The sequence below is a fragment of the Zootermopsis nevadensis genome, unplaced genomic scaffold (genome assembly GCF_977971745.1).
Source record: "Zootermopsis nevadensis isolate Lab colony 2312 unplaced genomic scaffold, Znev_1.0 Znev_ptg000020l, whole genome shotgun sequence".
Classification (NCBI taxonomy): Eukaryota; Metazoa; Arthropoda; class Insecta; order Blattodea; family Termopsidae; genus Zootermopsis; species Zootermopsis nevadensis.
In genome coordinates, this window is record NW_028259152.1 from 1,398,761 (window position 1) to 1,426,183 (window position 27,423).

The 27,423-nt window shown below is 38.7% G+C and overlaps 1 protein-coding gene and 1 long non-coding RNA gene across 8 annotated transcripts in view; one reads left to right on the forward strand and one right to left on the reverse strand.

Annotated features, from left to right (window-relative positions):
• LOC110829710 (uncharacterized) overlaps positions 1-25,357 on the forward strand; it is a 204,719-nt gene extending 179,362 nt beyond the window's left edge. The window contains exons 4-5 of the long non-coding RNA XR_015535953.1: positions 22,235-22,376; positions 22,556-25,357. This is a non-coding gene — a long non-coding RNA (uncharacterized LOC110829710). The remainder of the gene's footprint in view (positions 1-22,234; positions 22,377-22,555) is intronic.
• LOC110829531 (discoidin domain-containing receptor 2) overlaps positions 1-27,423 on the reverse strand; it is a 349,423-nt gene that overhangs the window by 13,557 nt on the left and 308,443 nt on the right. For all 7 annotated transcript variants that reach the window (XM_087351864.1, XM_087351862.1, XM_087351863.1 and 4 more), the window contains 8 exons: positions 22,214-22,339; positions 21,474-21,748; positions 21,139-21,346; positions 18,018-18,208; positions 17,646-17,801; positions 10,970-11,082; positions 10,094-10,279; positions 3,654-3,746 (listed from right to left, as the gene is read on the reverse strand). In XM_087351864.1, coding sequence (XP_087207990.1) covers positions 3,654-3,746; positions 10,094-10,279; positions 10,970-11,082; positions 17,646-17,801; positions 18,018-18,208; positions 21,139-21,346; positions 21,474-21,748; positions 22,214-22,339 — 1,348 coding nt within the window. The remainder of the gene's footprint in view (positions 1-3,653; positions 3,747-10,093; positions 10,280-10,969; positions 11,083-17,645; positions 17,802-18,017; positions 18,209-21,138; positions 21,347-21,473; positions 21,749-22,213; positions 22,340-27,423) is intronic.

Here is a 27,423-nt window from a genome sequence, read left to right on the forward strand (position 1 = left end):
ATATGAATTGTATCGACGAAATTATTGGGCCGATTTTGTCGTAGCTTCCATATGACCTTGACCTATTCGTGACCTCAATTTGACATGAATATTGTTAATCAGGTATTTACGGTTTGGCACAAATAAGCGTGAAACATATGACCTTGAGAATTTTAAAGACCCCTATCTGGCAAACTATTGGGGCGATCTTGTCTTGACTTTGTCATGACCTTGGCTTAACAGCGACATCAATGTGACAAGAGATTAATCACTCTGATAACTACTGTTATGAGGATGTGAGGGCGAAATAATGTACAACAGTGGACCCCAACGCGGTGCCCGCCAAGGCTTTTTTGGGTGCCCGCGTTGATACGGAAAGAGATTATACTGAATAATGAAGGCCGTTCAACCATGAACGTTATAAAATCAAAGCACAGATCTCGACTTAATAATGCCCATCTTTACGATTGTTTGCGAGTAGCAACATCATCCTACACTCCCAAATTTGAAAAACTGGCTGATGAAATGCAGTGCCAAACATCACACTAAATTCCCACGTGAATAATAATAATTGTACTTATAAAAGTACGTATTTTTGATTGCATGGTTTCTTGTATCATTAAACGGCGTGTTGTTTTACGTATTTTTTGGTGTCCGTATCTTATTTGTCCAGAGAGAAGAAAATTTGGCTTTGTTAATCGGTTGGTGCCCGCCACGATCTCACAAACTCTCAAATGTGCCTGTAGGCACAAAAAGGCTGAGGTCCACTTGTCTATATTATCCATGCCCAATGTAAAGTATGTGTAATTAAGCAGTAAGAGAGTTTTGAATTTCTTATGTACCATACAGGGAAAAAAGCATGCAAAGTCAAGTTAAAAATTCTGATACGTTAATTCTATTGCTTGCAAATTTTCAATTCGTGAATGATATCTAATTGTATCTAAAATAATTAGGCGAGGTTGCTTGTTCCGTCAAACTACGAACTTTGACCTCTGTAAATGAGCACCGGTGACGTCAGAGCTTCCTGGGACCAATGGCATCTGCGAGGGAGTAGTATGTGGGCCCTGAATGGCTGGGTAATGGCGTCACCACGCTATTATCCCACGTGTGGCTTGGAATTCTCACATCCGAGCGCATAAACGCGTGTAGGATCTTAACCAGCAATTGAATGTGTCGACAAAGTTTGGCCAACTCTCAGTATCATATTTGATGGAAATCGATCCAGTAATTCTCCAATTTCTACATGGGAACAGGCTAATACTGTGAAACTAATGGGCTCATATATTTTGAATATTTCAGCCTTCAACGTGCCTAAAAAATCACAGAACGGTGATACAAGAAACAACTACAAAGAACCAAGAAAGGAAAAGAACAAGTTCGTTTGTCTTAGCCGTATGATTTGTACTGACAAGCAATGCAGTGAGGAACTAAGATGGCGATTTGTGCTGGAAAAACTATCTCATACAGACGTTTTGAACTGTGCACTAAGGATGAGACGGACGGACGGCTTGCTGGGAAATTTACCAACACGTAACCATAATATTTTCTCACGATGATGCGTCTTTATCTCCACGCACGCAAAAAAACATCTTAAATAATTTACAAAAATATTATATTAATATTATAAATAATGCAGGGCTGACTAAAAATTGTTTATTGCAAAGAAAATAAAACGGTGGTTAATAAATAACACAAGCCAACGTATACTACCACGTGGAGAGGCTGCCTCGTGCAGAGATTGAATTAAAGATCAATATATTTGAACAGTGGGCATTTACAGCGTTCGTGCGCGCATCGGGTTTCGTTCTGTAAATCCAAGACACAAACCGTGAAATGAAAGCTAATTCAGGGCTTGTTATCGCGTGCCTATGAAACGGGATACTTAATCACAGTATTGACTCTAGGCGGTCCGCGTTGTTCTTCTGTTCATTTGCTTGGGGGGAAAGAAGAAAATAAAATTAACAGAACGATCTCTGAAACAGTTAATTTAGTCTTGTTTTCACGTAAGTTTAACCACGGAAAAACCGTAATTTCATCTCGAAAAATAAATTACGAAATTTGAGACTTGTTCATAATTTCCTACAATGACGATGATCAATGTTGCTCAGTGATTCGTCAAAAAAACCCGGATATATTAACACGAAGATAAATCCACATTTCACGAGGTTTCATTAATTCTTTCAGGTTTAGGCAGAAATTGCTAAGGATGAAGTATATATTTCATCATTTTCGAAGATCATACTCACACTAAACGTGGCATGCCTATTTCTTAAGATCAGGAAGGAATCCTATAATGATCAAAACTACAGATAAAGTGTCCTGTGTTCGATTCCAACTGAAAGCGTTACCCGTAGCTTAAAAGCTATGCACGACAGAAGAATGGAATATACCAAAGTAGTTGGCATATATGAATCTCGGAATGCCATCGGACACGAAGTTAGGAAACCAACGCGAAGCGTCGCGACGTCCAGAGTAGAAATACTTTGGATGTAGTGGAGATATCACAAACACGACGCCAAGGGTTGCAAAGTATAATGCCCCGACCACAGTTTATAAAATATTTGTGACGCCAAAAAAAGATTTGTACAAGATTCTGGTAATTCGACGCCAAATTTCATGACGTATACAAATGTAGCAACGAACAATGTCAAGACACCGTATTCAGAGACGTGGATGATCATTAAGATACATAACGAAACCAAACCTATTCAAACCTAACCTAATCTATTCATTAGAATCGAGCTTGTAGAAATCGAAATCTTAAGACTCGAGATCATCGGTGCATCGAAGTATAAATAGTTCACGTAAGACCTTTAAATTTTATCTTCTTCGCCGGGATAAGACGTTATATCCCTATCAATAAGTAAGGCGCACTTTGAATGACGATACTAAATTTTACTCCTGACTGCTCTATCTGAAACTAAACTTTCAAATGTAATATTACTGAGAAGCATTTCGACACCGAATAGAGTGAAACAGCCAACCCAAGGCGATGGATCAATCGACTTCATGGTCGTATAACCGCTGGAGTTATTCACAAGCCATAAAAACTTCATACGCCACTGCTGAAAGTTTCAAGGACTCGTTTTATGCGTGACTTTGTCCTTTATATTATACGACACTGAAGGAAGTGCACTTATTTAAGAAGGCAAGATGCTCCATACCGATGCTCCGCGTGTTTTATGGACATAGTGCCTGAATAGGATGCTTCCGAGATGTTATTTGTGGGACGAAATATGGAAGCCTGCACTTCAAACAGCGAATACTCCGTCTGTGGCCCAATAACATACAGGATTATGGCTAGGAAAATTTGATGTATATCTTCTGCAGAGCTTTAAAATGAATATGATCGCAAATGAATTTCAAAATGACTTCCTATGCAGGATGGTACAGAACGCAGTACGCAATACATCTAAAATTAATCAAGTGTGACGAGAAGGACAGTTTATTTATCCCAAATTTCCGTAATTTTTTATTTATAATCAACTGATTACTAGTAAAATCTTTATAAAACCTCGGCTTTATACATTTTGGTTGGAAAAGAATTTCTTTTGACACTTCCTTCACTCGAATGGAACATTTTTTTAAAAAACTAAGCTAGAACTATCGTCCATGTATCACGTAGAGTGCCTATTTGTAACAGAAATGCGAAATATGAGAATTGATCGACTGACCTCGCCGCCACGTCCCTGTGAACCATCTCCAGTGACTCCAAGTATTTCATGCCGGAAGCAATCTGCGTCGCCAAGAAGATGAGGCAACCATAACTGAAATACAGAAAGACACACGGTGAAGAAATTTCTAGACACCAGCCACATCCTGTCCAGATGACAATCACGTATTATCCAGTACACAATTTAAGATTACCACAGTTCCTAACTCTGATTAAGAACATACTTGAAGATGGCTTGTCTTCTGGGTTGTTGCGCCGTGTATTATGGCATAAATTTACCTACGTCTGAGAGGTGCTTGCTGCCTCTATCAGAAGGACCATAATAGACTCTGAAACGTCGGTAAACGTCTACCAGACTACATGATTCAACAATCCATACGACAGGCATCTTCATACTCGACGCCGTGAGAACCTAATATCTTTCCTTTTCGTTAACATTAATTTCAATTAAAAGCAAAGAAAGATCAATTATTCGTAGTTCAGAGATCTGTTTGTTACAAAGAAGCAAATTCTATGTTATTATCGGAGGTGATTCAAGAGGAGGAAATCTTGAAACATGGAGGTCGGGTCAGTGGTAATATCATGCCCCTGGAACTAAATATATTTCATTTGAGCCATTAAAGTAGAGATACCACTGCTTGAGACACGTGACCTGCATTAAAGAAGCTTTTATTATGATTAAGCAGGTTTTTCGAATGTGATGCTCATATAGAAAACCACGTATTTCCCACCTGCCCATGTACCCCATAAGTTCCATTATTTGTCTATCGGACGGGGACAATTTTTCGGCGTCATTCCTTTTCAGTCGCCATCATTCTCTCTCTCTCCCACTTCCGCCATTCCTTCTCCGCCCGGAAATATTTTACGACAGCATCTGGCTGGTAGGCACATGGCTTAAGATAGGTGCTTCCAGGTCTGGCTATAAAAGCACATTACGAGCCGTCCCATGCGTCTTTTAGCCAGGTAGAACCTGCCCCTGCCTATCCATCGTCCTAGAGACAGCAGCTAGGGCATAAAGTCCCAGGTGCAAACACGGCGCGTAAGTTCTAACGTGAAAAAACTTGGACGTCGCTACCAGAAAATGCGACAGTACTTTAAAATACGCCAAGCCCTCATTGTTCACAGTTTCTACAGTGCACTATTATCCTCAGAGCGCTGCTGAAATTTATGACAAAATAATTATTCAACAGATTTTCAAGTGATTGTACGTCATTTCGTCTCAGTATAAATAATGTCATGGCTTCCGCACGACAGGCAAGTTAGCAGAGTTGCAAGTTTGAATATTTTAACATTTTTATTTCGTACATTGCATTGAGAGTTGCCTCAGATTTGAATGTCGTCCCCTTATTTCAGTTCTTGATCCAGTAACGCTCGTGTTGGTCAGTTATCTCGTCTTAGGGCAGAAGTTTAGATTGTGACCCGGGGGTCACCGACTACGCGAACGGAGGTTTGTGTATTCATCCCGACTAACCCACACGCCGCAAGGCCTTACCTCGTAAGAAGGATGGTCGTAAAAACAGTACCCATCTTGTTCCCACTACACCTGAAGTACAAATTCCCTTGGGAGCCCGAAATATTTCAACGTAATCGTTTCTAGACTATAATTCGTCTCTCTCTTTCTCACTAGCCTTAACTACTCTCTCTCTACTAATTATAAACATTCTGGCTTGGTCGCTGTTCTGAACCGTTTTCAAACTGGTTTCAAACCGAAAAGGCGGCCACAACATGAGAGTTTATGTCCCAGAAATAAACTCTGAGTTACGTGTTACGATAGGTAAGGATATGAAATGTAATGAAATTAAAGGACTCGCTAAGGAACGTTATTATAGAGATGTTTCTTGCGTACAGTCTCTGGTGAAACTACATTACCCCAGAAGGGAATCTTTCTTCAACCCTCGAAATACTGTGCACCAATAATTTCATGGAGCACAGTCATTGAAACGTTGACAGTACACTCAGCTAGTCAAGAAATTTCCAGCCCTTTATAGAACCTACCACTCTACCGGTCCTTATCCACCTCCAATCCACATACCCAACACTACTGCCTTAAGACCCATTTTAATATTATCCTCCCATCTACGCTTATGTCTTCCGAGCGTCATCCTCCCGTCATACTATCAAACCACAATTTTATACGCATTTATCATCCCAATGCGTGCTATGCGCCAATCTCACTCTCCATGACTTGTTCATACTAAAAATATTTTTAAGAGTATAAATCGTGGCACCCGTAGTATATTATTAAACAATGAATTATTTAATTTCACTTGTCATTATCATTCCTTTGTGCTCTCAAATTCTCATCCCCTCAAACAAGAAGAGGGTACCGACAAAGACGCTGAAAATCGTTTCCCGATTCGCATGGCTGCCATATTTCCTTCGCCAGTTCTCATCACATGCCCCATAATCATCTTTATCACCACTTTTCCCAGTCACGAGCTCATCAACCATTACACTCTGAACATGGCAACTTAAAAATTTGCCGAAACATTGGATAATTCTCGACATTCGACGCCAATCATCGCCGAAAGCGGAAGTTATACAAAAACTCCAGCCGCGAAAACCTAACGACAACCATTAGTTTGTGTTCTATCCTTAAATTCCAGAGTCAAGTATCACATCCATACAAAACATTAGCAAAAACTGCAGTTTTAAAATTTCTTAGGGAAGACAGAGGGAACACAGGAAAGGGGGACGAAATATGTCGAAGATTGTACGGTGTGTGGGTGGCCACGTAATGAATGTGTTGTGCAGCGTAGCCTACCTGCTCCCACGCGGGCTTACTCCGGCGTAACGAGATGACACATCCGACGCCCATATTACAAAACCCCTTATTACGTACAAAGCGATCTCGCTGCCCTTTATGGGAGTATCTTTTCCTTAAATTCTATTCTAGCATGTTATTAGTTGGATCATTAAATTTACCTTTAAACCTTTGTCCACAATGGTAACCATACGTACCACCTACTTCAGAACTCAGTAGTTACACATTTTTCCCACAGAATTTATTTATGGATTTAATATTATTAAGATACAGTGGCGGTATTTAGCAAAAGAAACTTGAAGCTCCATAAAAGTTTGGAAATTTCTTGACTAGGGGAAGGCGTATTCTTGTCTAAAGAATAATAACTCCGTCCTGTTGACTTCTGTAATATTTGGTGTCTGATCATCACAACTGCTGTCTAAAGACCAATATCAGAGTTCATGCCTCCCAAAAAGTCATAAAATTTTATGAGATTAGGCAGTGTGGTGTGACCCGATATACGTAAGGTAAAATGGTAGTACACGATGATACCGAGACCATAAAATAAGTAAAGGAAGCTGGCTGCAGCAGCCGGCAAGCCGAGAGAAAATCACGTCTAGCTGTTGAAAGCTACCAGGTGCAGTTATCCATAAGCTGAGTCCACATTTTTCTCTCTCCTCGTTCTGTTATTATATTACGAAGATAATAATCCTGAGGCTGCATGTGGACTTCACAGGATTTTAATGAGCTGTTCTATATATACAGACGGACGTCTAATGGATACTTGAAACTTAAAGACGATATTCAGGAAAGGGAACGTTTATTTAAGTTAAAAACGTCGGTGTGATTTCTCGTGATTAGATCAAATGTTTGCGTTTAGCTCGTTCGACACAAACTTTCGTTTAACTGACCCAGTATTTGTTTCAAACACGGTATAACACCACGTTTACGTTAATTTTTCTTACATGAAGAGGCCATGAATAGAAAACATGTAAAATAAAATTATGACGAACAGCGGGCCAGAGTTCCTGAGGTATTACAAATTAAAACCTGCATCTAAACGCAAGAAACACAGAAATTTGGAAGAAATAAATTTGTGCGAATTACATTTTTGAGAATCTATCGCCGTAATTTAATAATTTGAGAAGAAGTTAAAAATGGTCAGAAACTGATGCTGATTAAATTATAAATAATAAAGATCGAGGTAGAAACTTTAAGCCCACATGTTCTTATTTGTATTGTGGTCAAAACAAAACTTTTCAGTAGTTGTTTTAGAGACTTGTATTCTGAGCAGCTATTTTTTAATTAGTACGAGGTGCGATCGGAAAGTTTCAAGACTGCGCCTAAAAAAAAAAAAATCTTTGAGCTCCTGACAAACGAGAAGTCGATTCTGCTTCTGGTCCTCAGACAGGATGCGTCGCATGTGGAGTTCTTCCTTTAGAATCAGCTGACAGGTCCCATAGCCTATCCCAACAATGTCGCACAAGTCGTTGATGGTACGACGTCGATCTTCGTGAATGGCCTGCCGAATCTTCGTAACATTTTCGGGCGTTGTGCTCGAAGATGGTCGTCCAGAACGCTCGTCATCATCGACAGAGGTTCGGCCATTTTTAAAACGTGAATGCCACACAAAAGTTTGTGCACGACCCATTGCGGACTCCCCAAATGCTTGCTTTAGCATTTCATAGGTTTCCGTAGCCGTTTTGGCGAGTCTTTGGCAAAATTTGATGCACACGCCATTCCGAAATCGCAGGAGGGTCGGTGTAATGCACTACCAAAACGCCCGTAACTAAGAAACAAATGCTAATTCGATGATGCCGGCTGGCACACTGATTCAGTATGAATGTAGGCCGCACCCCCTAGCGGCAGAAGCTCGTACTACATCCGGTTCGCCCTCTATTGACGCAGTCTTGAAACTTTCCGATCGCACCTCGTAGATGGTTAATTAACGAGGATCTTTCATCTATTTGCGGCAGATGTTTGTGGATGTATTTATCTCCAGAAAATTATTGTTCCAGAGGCATTTAGCACCCGAAAAGTCCTCTGTAGATTAAATTTATAGCCTTCGATCTTATCTTGATGATACGCGGAACTCGGTAGTATTATGTTGATTAAGTATATGCATGTAGGCTCTCGTTCAAGTTCAGTTTGTGCAAATTCGGTCTGAATGTTTAGATGTCAGACCTTATAAAACAGGATAACACAGACGTTCGTAGTTATTTTATTACGTGTTCACTGAGTCTTGGGCAAGATTTATCTTATTTAACTTCACGAAACAGAATACTTTTTTCCCCCGAAAATGATAATCGCTCAGATGCAGTATACACTTTACGGCATTTTATGACATCCGAATGTTCGTTACCGTGTTCACAAAATACCGCCACTGGTCCCTATTACGAATTTGAATAATTCTGTCAACACAATACCACTCATATTTATGATACATTTGAATGTTAGGTTTGTACTTACATCCGCACATGCGGTTCTCAGGTTTTATAATTAAAATCATATATATATATTTTACGAGATTTTTGTTGGGGATTCAAATTAGCGTACAAAAAGTCTGGCGAGAAGTTTATATTTTTACGATGTACTTCGGGCATTTTTATGTTTTACCGTAGAGTTAACGCACCGCTCTGAAAATGGAGTAATCGTGTACACACCATAAGAGGATTTAGATTTCTCTGCTTTGCTTCAAGGGAAAAAGGTCTCTTTTGCCCATGGTGTTTATTGATTAATGCGGTTTCCACCCCTGGATGGTTAGACAGTCCCATATACAACCGCTGGTATAGTGTGTAGTCTAAAATACGAGGGGATTAGAAATATACATATTGTTCTTTGATGTGTACATAATGACTTAGTAAAATTATGTTACGCTGGAATGATTGTTTAACAATTTCCTGTCGTGTTACCTTAAAAGAAAAACAACTGCTGAATTATGCACCTCGTTGCGACTTCATCCGAAAGAGGGATCCCAGTTAAGATGGCGGAGCGAAGTGTAATCTGTCGTATGAATTAAACAAAACATCCTCCAGGCTTACGTATTCCTTCCATTAGACTCAGTAGAATTTTATAACATCATATTCTTAAGTCGGTGACTTAAGAATATTTTATTTAATTTTCAGCTCTCTTCTGTAGTAAAATTAATGCGTAAATATAATTTTTATTCGAGAAACCACGAGCATCTTCAAATATTCATTATATACTACTCTCGAGAAAAGAGAATAATATGTCAGTTAAGACTTTTGAAATGACACACACACACACAAACAGGCGAAGTACAAAAAAAAAATAAGTTTATTTTCGGCACTTAAAAGACAAGCAGGGCTGACATAACCAAACTTTTTTCTGAAACGAATTACGAAAATTGTAACCTTGTACAATCATATACGAACAAACGGTTTTAATGTCCCCCTGTTTTGGTGATAGCTTCAGAAAAGTCAAACACAAACGTGGGAAATTAGTTCCTTCAGAAATGGGAATCATAATATCCCAATCGCGGCACACGAGAAACGTTGCGTGCCAACACCTACGAGGGAACGAACATCCAGAAACTTTGTGCTTTAAAACCCCCCACAGCATCGCCACTTCAGACCTGAAGATGAAGACGATGTTTCTCCGAAACACTGACATCTATGGACGAGTCTACACGGCGTCATAATCTAGACAGTAGACATTGAGCTGTGTTGTTGTCCTACCTGAGCGTGGATGTGCCGTCGTCTGTGACCAGACTCTGAAGCTGCAAGAACTGTGGCAAATCTCCCAGGTCTGAGTGCTCCTGAATCACACACAGAGGTTCCTCCTGGCTGCAGATACCAATGATGCGTGTCAGATTCGGATCCCTGAAGCTCGCCAACCAGCTGACTTCACGGAGAAATTCTTGTCTGGTAAAACACCGAAAATATATGTTGTTGTTGTCTTAAACCGGTATATGAAGGAAAAATATTTGGCAAGTTGTTAAAATTAAAGAATGCCACACAAATACCGCAGATTTCGAAACATTTCTACGTTATCACAAGTGAAAAACCGCTTAAGAATAAAACAAGAAAACAGTTCGTGAGTTTTATCGTTCGAGATATTTTCAAAGAAGGAAACTACAAAATGTAATCAACAAAAAGTTGTGAAATTAAGTTACGGCCATACGAAATCTAACAAAATAAACTTTTGTTGTTGTTATTCAGTTCTTGAACTGTTCTAGACTCAGAAACCGCAACCTACAAATATATGAAAACTACACCAAGGGCGCGTAATAATAATTGCTATAATTTCAGTAGTTGATCTTAATTTAAATACGAATCAGTTAATTGTGTATATGAAAAATGAAACTAAATACGTTAAAACAATATTATATAATATTCTAATGTTACATTTATGGGCACAAACATATTGGAATCACAAAATGCATTAGCGAAATGTTAACAAAATATTATACATACACGTTATTATATATATCTTACTAAAATTTTTATGTTACGAAATGTATACACATAATAATAATTCATATTTTTTGGAGGGATTGCATTTTATACTTTTAGTTCCAAAAGATCATTACACAAGCAGTAATTAAAACGCACCTCGTTGTTTCTCCACTCCCACGCCAGAGGGATTTCACTACGACAAGCTGCTTCTTGTGGAACGAGGACACTCCATTGTATTCGGGGATTCCCTCTGCTTCGCATAAATGAACCTGAAAGAAATTGAATACATTTTTATACAAATTAGGCACAGCCCAATACTATTACTACTACTAATTCCATCATGATCGTAATCTCACCATCTTACTGTATTTGTCAATGAACCATGCCATTTCCTGAGGCTTATTAGTCGTACATATTACCTTCTTGAAAATGGACTACATTTGAAATAATTAATAACGCGCTACTTTAGATCTTAAGACATACGCACCTGGAGGAGAATCCTCCTCTAGTTGCTTATAGTACGCTCATATAGTCAAGAAACTTCCCAAATTTTACGGAATCCAAAGGATCGTTACCGTATACATAAAAGCAAGCCAGCTGTCCATATCCCGAGCCAGATGACCCCAATTCACACCCCTAAATCCTGTTCCCTTAAGGCACATAATACATATTATTATTGGTTATAGTAATGGTAGTTGCAGATAGGCCCCACTTCAACATTTAACATTTATAATCATCTAATAATTACTCAGTCGTCGCTTACGTGCATTATGCGAACCTAGCAGCTCCGATACGCACTGTACCAGTGAAATACCCCTCAAATTATATAAACACAAAAATTAAAATTGTCAATCTTTAAAAACATTATAGGAGGTGCTGCAGGTCTGCAGCTCCTATGGACGGGACGCCACTGTAACCTCACGTGACCTAACCTAACCCAAAACAACGCAACCTAATCCAATGTAACATATCCCAATCAAACTTAAACGAATCCAAAATAACCGACCCGCATTTGATCAAACCCACCACCGCTCAAGGACTTCCAAATCAAATTTCAGAATTTCTCCAGCAATTCTTCATGACAAAAGAATTTCCGCATAACTTCTATGATACTACTCTAGGACTTTTCCAGGATTTCTCCAGGATTTTTCTTGGAATTCTCCAGGATTCTCCAGCACTTCTCCAGGATATCCTCACGACCACCCAATGAACACGATAGAAATTCTCCAGGACAACCCAACCTAACCCAAAACGCAACCTAATCCAATGTAACGTATGCCAATCAAACTTAAACGAATCCAAAATAACTGAACCGCTTAGGATCAAACCCAGCACCGATTTAGGACTTCCAAATCACATTCCAGGATTTCTCCAGCAATTCTCCATGTCAAAGACATTTCCGACAGTAATCTAGGACTTTTTCAGGATTTCTCTAGAAATGTTCCTGGAATTCTCCAGGATTCTCCAGCACTTCTCCAGGACATCCCCACGACCACCCGATGAAGTCATATTGTGTGGTACATATAACAGCTCACGACGAGTAGAAAGCACCAGAAACAGACTGAAGACTCCATACAGGCGAAGTAGCAAGTGAATGGAAGAAGACGCAGTTTCGTTTTAATTAAAACTTATATCAGTACCACCAGAACCACCGAATTTAACATTTTCATATCTCTTCAATGTTTGTGCTTACTATGTCCGTTCTATCCACCATTGCTGAAAAAACTGTTTAAGCACAGACAACGAAGCTTATACAACTGCCGATACAAAGAACTAAGCTTGGATTGCAAGTTAGACTTAAGAAAAATATGACCATTGGCTGTTGGTACGTACAGTACACAAGAGTAATCAAGAAGGTAGCAGTGAGTGTTAACTCTGGGATTCCCCGAAGCCCTCAAGTTCCTACATCTCCCTCGTGAGCCAGCCTTGCGCGCCTCGCTTCGACTGTCAATATTGACGACAGCAGAACCCTGTTCGTTGCTGGTTTCCTGGGTCACCAGCTCTGTTTATTGGACCCTGGGGCTCAGCTAACTTACAGAACAACGGAGAAGGCTAGCAGCATTTGTGCTACCATTGTTTGCTGTTTAGAAGGACTTGTAGAGTTTCACCTTCCCTTCCCTAATTAAAAGACCATAACCTAAGCAAATACGCCCAAAAGAACATCGCGGTCTGCATTTTATCCCACACGCATAATATATTATGCGTGTATCCATTCTTCATTTGGGTTTTTATTAAAATAAATTGCATCTTCAATGTGTATAACTACGTGTATTAAGATTAATATTCTTAAGATGGTAAAGTTGCGTCATATTGTGATGTTGAAATGCTAATTATTGTAATATTTTAATATTTAATAGTTGAAATGTTAATTATTGTAATATTTTAATATTTAATAGTTGAAATGTTAATTATTGTAATATTTTAATATTTAATAGTTGAAATGTTAATTATTGTAATATTTTAATATTTAATAGTTGAAATGTTAATTATTGTAATATTTTAATATTTAATAGTTGAAATGTTAATTATTGTAATATTTTAATATTTAATAGTTGAAATGTTAATTATTGTAATATTTTAATATTTAATAGTTGAAATGTTAATTATTGTAATATTTTAATATTTAATAGTTGAAATGTTAATTATTGTAATATTTTAATATTTAATAGTTGAAATGTTAATTATTGTAATATTTTAATATTTAATAGTTGAAATGTTAATTATTGTAATATTTTAATATTTAATAGTTGAAATGTTAATTATTGTAACATTTTAATATTTAATAGTTGAAATGTTAATTATTGTAATATTTTAATATTTAATAAGAATTATTGTGATTAGACGGACAAGATTTAATATATACTTAATATATATTAATATTCTTCTTCTTTGAACTGGTATTATTTACGATTATTAAGCCTGTATTATTCTGAATGTATATCTAATTAAATTGATTAACAACGAAAACAATAACAGGACACTAAAGTTACTGCACTTCTGGAAACCAAATCGGATTAATGTTACTTATTAAATTCAAGTTCTAAAAAGATGTCTGTTCCGTCATTTGCTGTCTGGCGCCGTCTGGTGAAATATCGTTTAAATACAAAAAAATGTCTCTTGCATTATGCCCGTGTCTTGTGCGGCTTTCTGGCAGCAGATGAAACAGAGAAGGACGATGAAAGGACGTAGGGGTTTTATATTAAAGAAGAAGTATTTTTCAGATGCCTTGGGCAGTTTTTTAAATATCACACGTTTGTCGTAACTCTTAAAAAACACCAACAGAAGTGCTTAATACCTAAGCAAATCTGACACAGCCTTTGAATCAACTGGACCCATGTTAAGAATTAGGAATATTCGCGTAATATTTGAACTACTTACAAAATCCGAAAGAAACACCATATTAAGAAGGTGGGAGGATAATATTAAAGTGGCTTTTACAAAAGGTATGAGGATTTATAATAGATTCATATGGATCAGGATAGGGGTGAGTGTTTTGGGCTGTTTTCAACACGGTATTAGGCCTTAGGGCTCCGTGAATTTTTGGGAATTCGTTGAATAAATTGTAAAAGAGGGTTATGCTCTATGGTGTTTATGCCTGACACCCACAGCGGTCTTCATGAAATATACCGCTGAATATGTGCAGAACTTTTATCAAATGTTATCCCTTTGTAGAAAGTCCACACCTTTTATATTTTCAACACAATAAATCACATCGACTATCATGACGGAATGTAACAACTAGGAACTAAATAAGGATTCCTTCTAAAGTTAGAATTAAAGCTTCCCTTTACTATTTGATGTGGAATCGTCTAAGTCTGAAGCACGTGCAAAGACCATGAATTCACCGATTTATCTCTAGAAGATAGATTACACAGGTTCCTTTGAAGGCCGTTAATTACAAAAGTAGTGTTAATTTATATCTTTTGAGGCTGTATCTTACATCCACAAGCAGAAGTTTTGGTATTTTTCTCTGTAAATATTACACGTGAAAGTCCATACCAACTTCAATGTTACAAAATGTACACGTTACATGGTTTGTAATCTTCCGTTAAATTTCAGATAGACAAAATCTGAAGGACGGAAAATTCGTATATCTGAAATTAACTGCAGAATATTGTCATTTGTTTGCGTATATCTGTCGTACTGTGGTTCTTTAATTAAATTTTCAAATTTACGACTTTATTCATCATCAAAGCTGAATCTCATTTCTTTATAATTCATAGTCAGAAAAACTATTAAACTTTTATTTTAAAAACTACATGTCAGAACATTTAGGGCCATCATTCCATGAAGCAAAATCATTGTTGAATAGCTGAGTCAATAAATTCCTCACCTATTATGGAACAAAAAATTTTCATTACTATGGCCACAACAGCAGATCACTTGACCTTATTTTGAATAAGATAAATACTGTTCAAGTTAATAGATTTGAGGTTCTCGTAAGTGTGAAGGTATCGATGTCGTTCTTATGTAAGGTAAAAACCCCGAAAAGCAACATCGATATCAAATTGTATAATTGTTTTAAAGATGTTTCCATCTAAGCTTACGTCTTCCACATAGGAAGAATGTCGATTATGATTCTCTATGAAATTCTCATTTATCTAATGCGTGCTATATACCTCGCCAATCTCATCGTCCTTGATGGTCATTATAATAATATTTTGTCCCGATCCTTAGCTTTCGCGAAAGGAGATCAATGTGTAACTACGGGCTTTCATGGCAAATGACTAAAAAATATCTCTGTTCCATGTATGGTAAACTGTTATTCAAAGTGGTAAGTTAAATAAACATTAAAAATAATTTGATAACACTGTCGCAAATATGTATAGATTGTCCCTGCACGCAAATCGTAACGTAATAATACGCAAACACACGATCTGCAGTGAGTTTTAACACAGTAAACTCAGAATTAGGCAAACCGTACAACACACGTTTCCACTCCTAAGAGCTCTTTACAAAGCATTTGGAATGACGTATTCTAAAATACATCACAAGTCCCCCCCCTAACCCCGATCCGCAAGTTTACCACCTTTCCAACCCCACTGATCAAAAGGGGCTTTTGTGTTTTTGACTTCCTACGTCAAAACTGGTATCGGACTATTCGTCTGTGTTTGGAACTGCAAAGCAAACCAAGGTTTCCCCAGCTAAACCCTGTAAGAGAATCGATATCGCTTCGGGGAACAGAGCGTCGAAAGCGTTTCATTTAGTCCTACTGTTATTTCGGCGATGGTAACAAAGGAGTTTTGGTGCACGGCAAACTGGACGAACGGGGGGACTACTTGTATAATGCAGCCACAGACCGATGAGAGAATGTTTAATCACGTGCTGTTCTGTTTGTTTAATTGGGATTTTTGAACAAGCTGCTAGACGGGGCAAAGTACAAAGAATTGAATTTTTTAGAGTGGCTATACAAAGTGCCTATTGTTTGCCAAAGCTGTGGTAGCAGGTTCTGTATTACACATTGTTAACAAATCGTTCCGAGTTATTTTTCATCATAAAGTCCTTTCGGAGCTCCTTTCGTCTATCAATTTCTGTTGATATTTAATACTTCGTTTTTCAGTGTTTTTTTCTTTTCTGTTAAATAGTTCTGATGTTTTAGTTCTTTACGTTGCCGTTCAGAGGCTAACTGTTCTTGGTCAGTCAACTTTCTACGTCCAACCCCACCCTTTCAAATCGATCATAAAGTCAATTTTCGTAATCGTAATATATCGAATGAGTATTATAACTTTTTAATTGTTCATAATTTTAATTTGAAAATGTATACAACTAAGCAACTACTAGTTTTTCATTAAATGCCTTTGAACTGCGTGTTTTTAGGTACAGAATGGCGTAACTGATTGATACGCATATTTCTATAGAAAAACGGAAGACGTCTTAGATGGAATTTTGGACAATTAGTTTTGAATTTTATTTCAGTTTTCACTGGTAATGACAATGGGGTAAGGTCTCTTAAGAGAACTTTCTTTAGTTTTAATGCCTGGGTTAATGTCTATATAATTTATATTTCTCTCCTCACGTATTCTGACGAGGTAAATTATTCATAAACCAGCCGAAAACGTATTAAAACTTCTTTGTGTTATACGCATGGGATGTTAGGCAGTACTCTTTGCGTAAAAACATTTTATTTGTTTTATAAACATTTCAAAGGCTTAATGGCAACCTCACTTGCAACGTTTTTCCTCCTATTTACACGAACTACTGTGCCACTAGATTTTCTGAAGGTTAGAGCTGTATGTATTACAACCGCAAGGTGGAACTTTTATTCAGGTGCATAATTTCAGCTGTGGCTCCGTGCGTGCGAGAACTTTACGACTTATAATATCGCACTCATCCTGCAAGAACAGGCCATTCGAAGGTCGACTCAGAGGCTGTTACTCGCAGTATCGTGCTATCAACACACAATGTGGGCGGATTCCCTTTTATGATGCTGCGGATTTAGAGCTCTTATTGGTTTATTATTTCGCAGGTTTAATTAAAAATAGGCTTTTCACTGCTGTAAGGCTGATGATGCTGGTTATGTCGCCGTCATGTAGGCGGAGATAGGGATTAGCTCTGTCGATTGGGCCCATCAGAGTAGGTTTAACCTGAAGACGGAGATAGAATCCCATCTTCGAAACGTCGTGGTTTTTTTTATTGATTTTATTTAATCTTGTACGATGGATAATATCCAGAAAACAGTTTACTTCAGTTTATCCTTTGCCAGTTTTCTCTACGACTTACGAAGACGCAAGCTACCACCACCAGTTCTACCGCAAACAAGTGAGTAATTCCGTTTAATTAACAAGCTAGTTACAGAAAAAGCGAGAATCGACTCGCGTAAGTGGTAACTCACCATTCCGAAACCTCCCTCGCCCAGTTTCTCCACAAGTCGAAGGCGATGTCGTGGGAACTCCAGAAACGAAGCAGAACTTCCGTCTCGAGGTGAACCCTCCGGTATCTTGATCGCAGTGAATTTTCCCGGCGTGAAATGTTGTTCCCGTCTTTCCGTCTGAAACCAATAAAATATTCCAAATACCTTATTAATATTTTATTCTTTACTTGAAGTATCCACACACCATTACAATGCCGGTAGCCCGTTATTTTCAATTCACTTAAATTTCCAAAACTATATGCACATCAGTGTCTCTAACCTGCGGATACGAAGAGAAATAACTTATCTACGACACAGTGTTAGTCTGTCCGATGATTCGGTTCCAACGCTTACCTTCACGATGTCCGTAGCTGCGTAATAGTTCTCGATGGGTGTGTTGCTCGGTGGGGTTTTCGTCGGAGTGGGGAAATTTTGCACCTCGTAAGGGGGAGGCCGAGACGTCGGTGGCGGAGGCGGCGTCAGGTTGTAGAACGACGGCGACGAGAACTTCACGTCTTCTTGGAAACTGTTCACACTCGTGAAATCTGGCGGGAGACAGCAAAGAACAGACAAGGTTAGAGGGAAATGTAATCGGCGGTTCGTAACCGATGTTCTTCATGCCTATAGAAATCGTATTTGTTATTTCTACGCCGCTCACTCTCTGCTCTCTTGAAGGACTAGTTAAGGCTCCAGCGTAAATAACTACTTGTTTAAATTTCTCCTGCAGTCCTTACTGAGAAGCTAAAGGAATCCAGCCATTTTACGGAAACCGAAATGTTTATTACCGTGTTAGAAGAGCCTACCATTATTACCGAACTCAGGCAGTTCACACTCTATATGTCATATCTAAGATCTATTTAATAGTATCCTTCCAGCATTGACCTAGTTCTCATAACTGGTCTCTTCTCTTCAGGATTTCCAGCTAAATTTTCGAATTCATTCATAAATAAATTTTGCGTGCTTTATTAACCACCCATCGCCCTTGCTTGGGTCTATTATCTACGACCCGTAGGTCGTAGATAATATTAAACCTTTAAACACTAGTGGTACGTATCTGTCCAAACTGCACGACAATTTATAAGTCTGAAAAAATGTATATTTCGTGAAATTCTAAGTGTAAACAGTGATTTTTTTAAACAGCCTTAACAAATTGATCTTCGTAATTTTTAAGTGTCTGAGTGGTCACGGCGACTGTGAAAACCCATTCTTCCATCGTGCTTAGTTTACGAACTAAGGGGAAAGAAACCCTCAGTGGGAATCAAAATCATGACATTTTTTCGGAGTTTCTACCCTCATATGATCTCTTCATGGTCTCAAAAAATAATCATGCCAGTTTTGACGCAAATCGGTGGATCCGTTCTCGATTTATAAGCGACAAACCCACAAATCCACTATTCACCTCCGTGTGTAAGGTTGCTTAGGCGAGCTTTTCTCAGGATGTAACACACTTTTTTCAATCACACGCTGTGTATTCAACTGGGTTATATAATTTTCTCCCTTACTGAACTTTCAATGTGGATATTGCAATGCTAGAACGTCAAGCGAGCAGGGCAGGCAGCTTACACCCAAAAAAGTACGAGTTCAGTAAAAGATTTAAATCCTGATTTAAGGCGACAAAGTATATTTCAAGTTTCAATGTGAGTTTCGAACCTGGGACATCCCGAATACGAAGCAAGAGTGCTGTTAGATTTTTTTTAATGGATATATGGTGCCCAGAATCCACAGGTGTTACACACGTCAACAGCAACAAGTGTAATTATAGATTATCTTGTGCAGAATAGAAGGCAACGACTTTTACTCGATACCAAGAAAGTTCGATATATCGATCGATTCATTTACTTTTGGACACATTTGGTAATATGTCTATGGATGTAACAGATATATCAGCGGCACAAACTAGTGTCTAAGCCTCTCGGGATTGCTTCTGTTATTAAAAATACTCGTACGAGAAGATTGTTATAAGACGTAAGTAATTTTAAATGGTGAAATTCCAAGTTATCATGGCAAGAATTAATCCGGCTGTCTTCAGCGATGTTACTCCGCGTAGTTTGGTAGAAATTTGCCGAGGTTTCTGAGGTGCTTGCTGCCTCCATTAACAAGGCAATTAACATGGACCTGATGAAGGAAGTGACAAGTGCTTCCGAAACGTCGTTACACTTCTATTAGAACACAAGGCGCAACATCACAAAAGACTGTCATGTTAAAGTAATTTTATTACGTTTATTGTCCATTCCAATAAATACTCAGGAGCAAGACGTAATAAGTAAATAACATCTCAGCAGAAGAAAATACAGGGAGAGAAGTTATAATTTCTGTTAAAACTTCAACTATTGTATTTCAACCACGGATAATGTCATCAGTATCGAACAACAACCCCTGCATTTGACGTGGTCTCTTGGTTTACTGAACATTTATTACTTTTTCTGTACGCGAAAGTTTCGGAGGAAAACATTTTCTTCATTTCCATGGCTCAGGTCTGCACCTTGTAGTTTTTGACCAAAACACTACACCACGTATCAATAAGAGCACCTACAGATGATGAATTACGACATTTTTTTTATCATGCAATGCGGCTGCTAATACGAAATCTCTAGACACATCTATTGCATGTAGCACAACCACGGAGTACGTGAACCGAGTTAAAATGTCTGGCTCCAATGCTTTAACCGGGTTCGACCAACAAGAGAAAGGATTTTAACTCGGCTGAGCTGACACTTTACATAGCATCGGGTGCTTTCGCGTGCAATTAAGATCTGTCCCGTGGCCTGCGCGAACACCAAGTACTGCCTTCTCATGTCTCTCGCCGTCTGCCCACGTAGGCAGAATCAGTCCTTCCCATACTTCTCAGACAGTATTTCTCATTAAGGCGTGAAATCTCGGTTTAATTAACGTCGCTTGTCAAGTTACCCACTCCTTCTTTCAGCTCCACTTTTCCGCAAAACCCTCGCCCCTATTCCCAGTTTCATTTCAAACTTCGTAAACAGCGAAGTTTGTTTCGTAAGACATTACGAATTACATTTTTTTTGTGCAAAAAATGGAAAAGAGGCTACTTATTTTAAAATAATCAACAGTATCATAAAGAAATGATGACAAGTGAATCTAACCCAAAATACCTTTCATAATTTCTACGAACAAATTAGAATCCGCGTAGCTCAGTCAGTACAGTAACCAGGCTACGGGCTGGATGTCCATGGTTCGAATTCTCTCTTCGCTCCTATCTAACAGTCCCAGAGTTATTTCCTTCGGGTTAAAGCGGCCGCGGCTTGAAGCTGACCACTCATCTTCTTCCACTCCCAAGGTCAAGAAAGAATGGAACTATATCTCCACTCCTCCATATGTGGGCACCCTTATCCTGTTCTCCGAGACGCTTAAAACCCTCAGTCAAAATACTTGGTACCCGAGCCGAGATTCGAAACCGGGACATCCTTAACACGAAGCAGGGTGCGCCCCGGGTATCATCAGTGAAGTGACTCACCAGTGTACTCGCCACTCTTGCTTGATGACAGCGTATCCTTCTTGAGTAGACAGCCGTACTCCTGTTTTGTCGATGGCAGGAGTTTGTACGGCTCGTGGTACACGGAAGAATTCTCGCTGTCCTCGGATTCCTCACCGACGACCATGTGGCCGTAGATGTTATTCGCCTTGCCAGTAGCTGCAGGTGTCGTCGTGCCAGCGACTTTATTCTGAAACGAAAAGCCGTCATTAATAATCTATAACAAACACAAAACTCCTGCTACCAAGTTCGTGTGATCCGAGCTCACAGATTTACAAATTCTGTGAATATGCTGATCTTTTGGGTAGGATTTGTACCTTGCTCTTGGCAGCTGCGACACGCGAGCGGGACAAGCCATTGTTGATGATTGGTGTAGAGAGCGCCATATTCATCTTCAAGTCCTTCATATTGATGGTTACTCCAGGCTTTGTGCTGCTGGAGACTAAGGCTGTGTGTTTATGCAGAAGAGCCACTTTCTTACGTCCTCGGCGTACCATCAGCACAACAGTGCACGCCAGGAGTAGAACAACCATCGCCAACACACCAGTAATCAGGCCGATGTAGGCCTGGTGATTGTTAGTGGCACTTGTTGCTGGAAAAAAAAAATATTAAAATTTTGTCACGAAACATCGACAGTGTGTCAAAAACCGTACATAGAGATCCGATCAGTATCTCAGCCTGAGACCGTTTCGTTTATCTAATCTCACTAAACCAATATCTTTAAAGTTCCTTATAACAGGCCATATTTCCCATCACATGTTACAGAACGTTTTAATCGCAAAGAGTACAGAATAATATCTACTGTAGATGGCGTTTAATCCTGTAAAAAAACGCGTATGAACAATCTGATATACAGAAAATTGTCGTCGACACTTTACATTCTCCTTCAATTAAATATGACTGGAATTGTGGCAGGACCCCAGTGCTACCAACAGAATAGAGAATGTCTTAAAGATATTCTGTACCGATGTAGTATAATTTTAAATGTATTTCCTTGACAGGTTCTAGGAGAATGGTTATCAATCAGGGGCCCACAACCAATATTTGACTTACTTACCGGGCGTGATCTCTTTTCTAGCATGCGTTGTCTCGCCGCCAGCATTGGTCGGATTTCCCGAAGTATCCTGTACTCCATCCTGTTGAAGGAAGTACTGTTCGTCCGTCACGTTGCTAAGACTGGGCGCTGTAAAATCAACGGGAGTCCACTGTTCAGAACGCGGGTAAGTAGCAGAGACAAGAGTTGAATAAGTGGTTTTTTTAAGATCACATCGCCCAGATGGTGGAATCAGTTAGCATGTCTGAAACTTCAGTAAATTTATACCAGACTACCTGGCGTAACATCAGATATAAATAGATGTGACTGTATTCGAAATCTAATCTCTTTGCAATCATGTTGTAGTTTGAAGATTTCATCGCCCTGATGATGGAGGCAGTATGACCTCTGAAACGTTGGTAAACATCGACCAGACTACACAGCGCAACAACCCAGAAGACAGAAATCTTCATAGCGTAGATAACTTAGAAAGAATCGCCCTGATGACGGAGGCAGTATGGCCTCTGAAACGTTGGTTAACATCAACCAGACTACACGGCGCAACAACCCAGAAGACGGAAATCTTCATACTCACCGCTGTGAGAACCTCAAATCTTACATGTTGTAGTTTCTTCGTAACAATAGAATATTCGATTATACTGTTAATTAAATCGTTTATCCAAGCCAATTAGAATAAAAGACCCAATCTCGGTTACTGGGCACGTTCGAGACTAATAGCTGCAAAAATGGTCCTTCATCCTCACAACGTCTCTCCGCATATCGGGGAGTTTACAAAAATTCGTTTCAGATACATTCCAGTTTTAGTGTGTATCAGACAATAAAACGTACTCATATGTGTCAAAATATTTCCAACACGCAACACTTGTGAGGTCAGCGGACGCCCTGAAGAATCTCCTCCATTTTTTTATTAGTTTCATGGACGCTGTGGTGAACAGCGACGAAGCCTAGGACAAGTTACCTTAAATGAGCGTTTGCCAGATGTACTTTACGTATTAATGTTCATGCATCCAAACACAGAGGACTGTATCTCCGTGTAGATTCGTCCTGTATGTCTACCGTCTAAGAACACTTTGAGTGAAGTAATTAATCACTGACTTAAGATGTAAATCGCTGATGAATTTGAAAAGGGTTGCCGCCTCGTAACAAGTTGTGAAAAGCCGCTCATGAGATGGGTGTAGACGTCCTGGGAGGGGATGTCAGACATGTTTGGGGAACCCCTTTCTCAAAGCACGCGGTGTTTTACGAATAAACACTACAGAATGAGGATGTGGGGTTGCGGTTAGGGGGTGGGAGACCGTGTGAAGTCATTTATTTAAACTTGGTGACTTTAATGGCGTGTTATAAACTGCCAAGAACAGTTGTATACCGCACGCCCGAACACCCTGTTGTGACATGTTGCCGTGTTTGAGGAAGGGGTGTTGGGGGACAGTTTCCATTTGCATTCCGTGGAACAGACCCATTCTCGTTCGGCTAACTCATGACTATCCGTGGCGTTTGAGCCCGTGAAGTGAGCATTTATTTACGTTGAACACGAGATGTAGATGCCACTCGCTGGGCTCTTGGAACGAGAGAAAACTTTGACGCGCCGACTTTAAATTCTGGTGGGTCTCAGCTTCAACCAGTACTTTATTTTATTCTGTTCGTTGTTGGTTTTGTGGTGGAACTAAAACCAGAAAACGTCATTCTCCGGAGTGACGTGAAAGTAAAGGAACTGTACACAGCATTCACAGCAAACAAAGGACGACGTACAGCGTAAATACGGGTTACAGCTGGCGTAAACAGACGGGTTCTGAAAGGAGAAGGGAAATGAGGCAGAGACAGCGATACACGACATTATTGTCGGCAAAGTAGCTATCAGATTTTATCGTTGTCCTTTCTACTTCCTTCCTACCAATATACGATCGCAAAATTGGCAGTAAAGTGGCTAAACATTTAAGGAAATGTAAAATAAATTATAAACTGGCAGTTCAGTTGTACGTACATACTTTAGAATAGACGAAAAACGGACCATATCATGTCTGTGATATTAAAAACATAAAGATAATAACTCATCTTAAACTATTTCAGTTTTCTCATTGGAAAAACCGTTGCTTCTTGAACACGCATACATGGAGGAAACCAATTCTCAGGTAGCTGCTCGTGGCTCAGTAGTTTTGCGTCGGAAAGGCTCTTCATTCAGAAGCGTTTTCTCACGGTACGCGACGAAACCTGTGGTGATCCGATTGTTATCTGGTGGTGGGTTAGGAGGAGGAAGACGATTACCGAAGGAGGTGCTGCATTCACCCCTTTCACACCCCATTTCTGCATCAGTTTATCCCGCCTAAAATAACTGGGGTTACGTTTTTGTACAAGTAAAGTTCACGTTATTAATTGAACGAATTAGATATTTCTTTCTTCGAGATTTTCTTTCCCATAGTTGGTTATACAACCTGACGGGAAGTCGACTTTTCAACTTTAAATCCAACTGCGTTGTACTTGCGATGGTGCACGTGTTCGAGTAAAGTGGGCTTCAAGTTGATTTGCAGTTTCCACTCTTGCTTCAAACGGATTACTCTTAAGTAAAATGCATAACTGGTCTATTTTTATGGTAATAATGGTACTTAATTATACCAGTATGTTTGTATATACAAGACAGACACAGTAAAGAGATGATAAAAAAATCTAATGTTCGACCAATCGGCATTAAGCTTGTTACCGGAGACGACAAATACAATGTAGAATTTGAGGTTCTCACGGCGAGGAGATTGAAAATGGACATGTTCTGAGTTGTACTTCTGAAACGTCAGTAGACTTCTATCAGATTACCCGGTGCTAGAAACCAAAAGACGGTCGTCTTCAACAACCAATAAAAAGGAACTTCATTTTTGTTGTATACATCAAAAGGAATTACAGCGTCTTTTAGTGAGTTACCCCCAAATAAGGCCTCGTAATTGTCGGAGAAAATTAGATTGAAGTTCAATAGTACCAGTAAGTACAGGCATTGAATTTACGAACAATTACCTAGAACAAGGATCGCAATCTGTGGCACGTGACCCTCACAATTTTCTCACGCGTCCCGTCATATGATTTGGGAATTGGCCAGTGTAAGAAAGAAAAACATTTTCTGCTACAGAGGAACATTTTTTTAATATATATATATATATATATATATATATATATATATATATATATATATACACATTTTGTAAGCTTAAGGGCAAAAAATAGCATATGTACATTAATGAGATAATAATTTTGTAGAAGTAGGCTTAAAACGTTAAAACTGCTTTACTCTGCAAAGGTAGGTCGTAAACTGTTTCGCTGTTGAAGCCACACCGAATTTAAAAAGAATATAATATTTACTGTCCTAATTTAACAAGTCGAATCTTAAAAACATTTTCTGTGGCGTCGAAGGGACATCATGGAAGTGTAATTTCCATTTTGAACCGAACTGCACCAAACTATCTTCAGATTCCGAACACGTAAGCTATATAAGGACTCAATATTTGTATAAATGTTCTGAGGTGTACGCAACTGAACATAGCTTTTGATCGATCTACACACTCAGATTAGTTGACCACTCCATTTCCATGTTTACTCAACAGATGTTGAGACAGTCGGCAGTGGAGTTTACGCAACCTGCAGCCGGGAATCGAATTCAGACGGTATAATGTGTATTATTATTCAGGACCACATCCTTCGTGTTGTATTCATGAGTGCGTGACTGTGGACATTCGGTCACGTGAGTTCGCTTGCTTGTGCCTCAACGCATTTTTACATCGGGGATACAGAAAGAGCCATCTCACTTTGTGACAAGAATACAATTTTCTAGTAAGGGTCATCCTCATAATATAATATATATTAAATAAATTAAACAAATAAAATAAAATCACATGAAAAGAGTTTAGAATAAAAACAAAGTACAACGAATTAAAGGAAATAACAATAAATTAAAATTAATGCACTAACTTGTAATCACATTTAAATAAAGTTAATTTAACAAATGAACACTTAGACCTTACATATCTGTTCTGTTGTACTATAAACATACGAGGCTTCATAAAAAGTTCTTACTTCTCCATAGGATCTCCCTTAAAATACAAAATATCAGTTCTTCCTCTGTTCTCTTCAGTCTCACAGTGAATAATGACAATAACAACTTATTGTAGCAAAAGTATAATATGTCCATATAAGATCAAAGTGCCAAGATATGTTATAAAATATACATTCTACATGTCAAACCTACGTATACAGTATAAAAGATAATTTAGAAATAAATGTGTATTGTTGTGTACAGCTTTAAAATCAAGAATTCCATTCATTTTTCTCCGTTCCTAATTCGTCTGACATCATAGTTATAAAACTACAAAATATCTCACTTAAAACGAGGAAACTTATATTTCATAAGTGAAACACTATAAATAATGCGTGAAATTTGTCGCCACTTTTGTAAAAATTGGAATAATTACACTTCAGATAAAACGGACGTATTAAAGATTTTTGTACAAAGTACAAAAATAAAGATTAGTGAATTCATCTCTCTACTGATTTTCTTTTCTCATTTTCCAAAACTGCGTGTCGTACTTCGGTATTAGCAACTGGGGTTCTATATGGCCTCAACGCGCGTTCTTAAGCCATTAGAGCAATTAAAATATTTTATCGAGAATTAAAATCATCATGGCTGTGATGAGCTTCTATTTAATGATAAAAATTTTAGTATGTAAAGCTCTATTATGTGTGGTTAATATATGTTCTACCGTTCCCTATGCTAACTTTCTCAATTAATAACGTTGGTTGTACAAGGGAAAACTTTGGAATCAGTTTTCCTCTAGGTTTTAATGTTCAAGGAGGGATAGTTGATGCGTTGTTATATTATAAAACGGCACCTCGTTGTTATGGTCCTAGCACTTCCAAGTGAGTCGTTCTGTCCGGAATTCCAGTTCCCCCACTTGAGTAATCATCCCTCGCGCACGGTCATCACAACGACAAAGCCAGTTTTATCACGACTTGTTTCATATGCAAAGGCATTAAACTATTAATAAAATCCTCTCGGGCTACCAGCCGTGTCAAATGGTTAAAACGTACCGATGTTTCTGGGGGCATCTCTGTTCTCATCATCAAGACGTCATTAAAGCGAATGGAAACATAAATAAAGGCACATTCCACTTAAGAGAAAATTTCTGCGTTTAACTGCGAAATGAATTTACTGTCACCTTTGTTTAGCCCTTGACCTA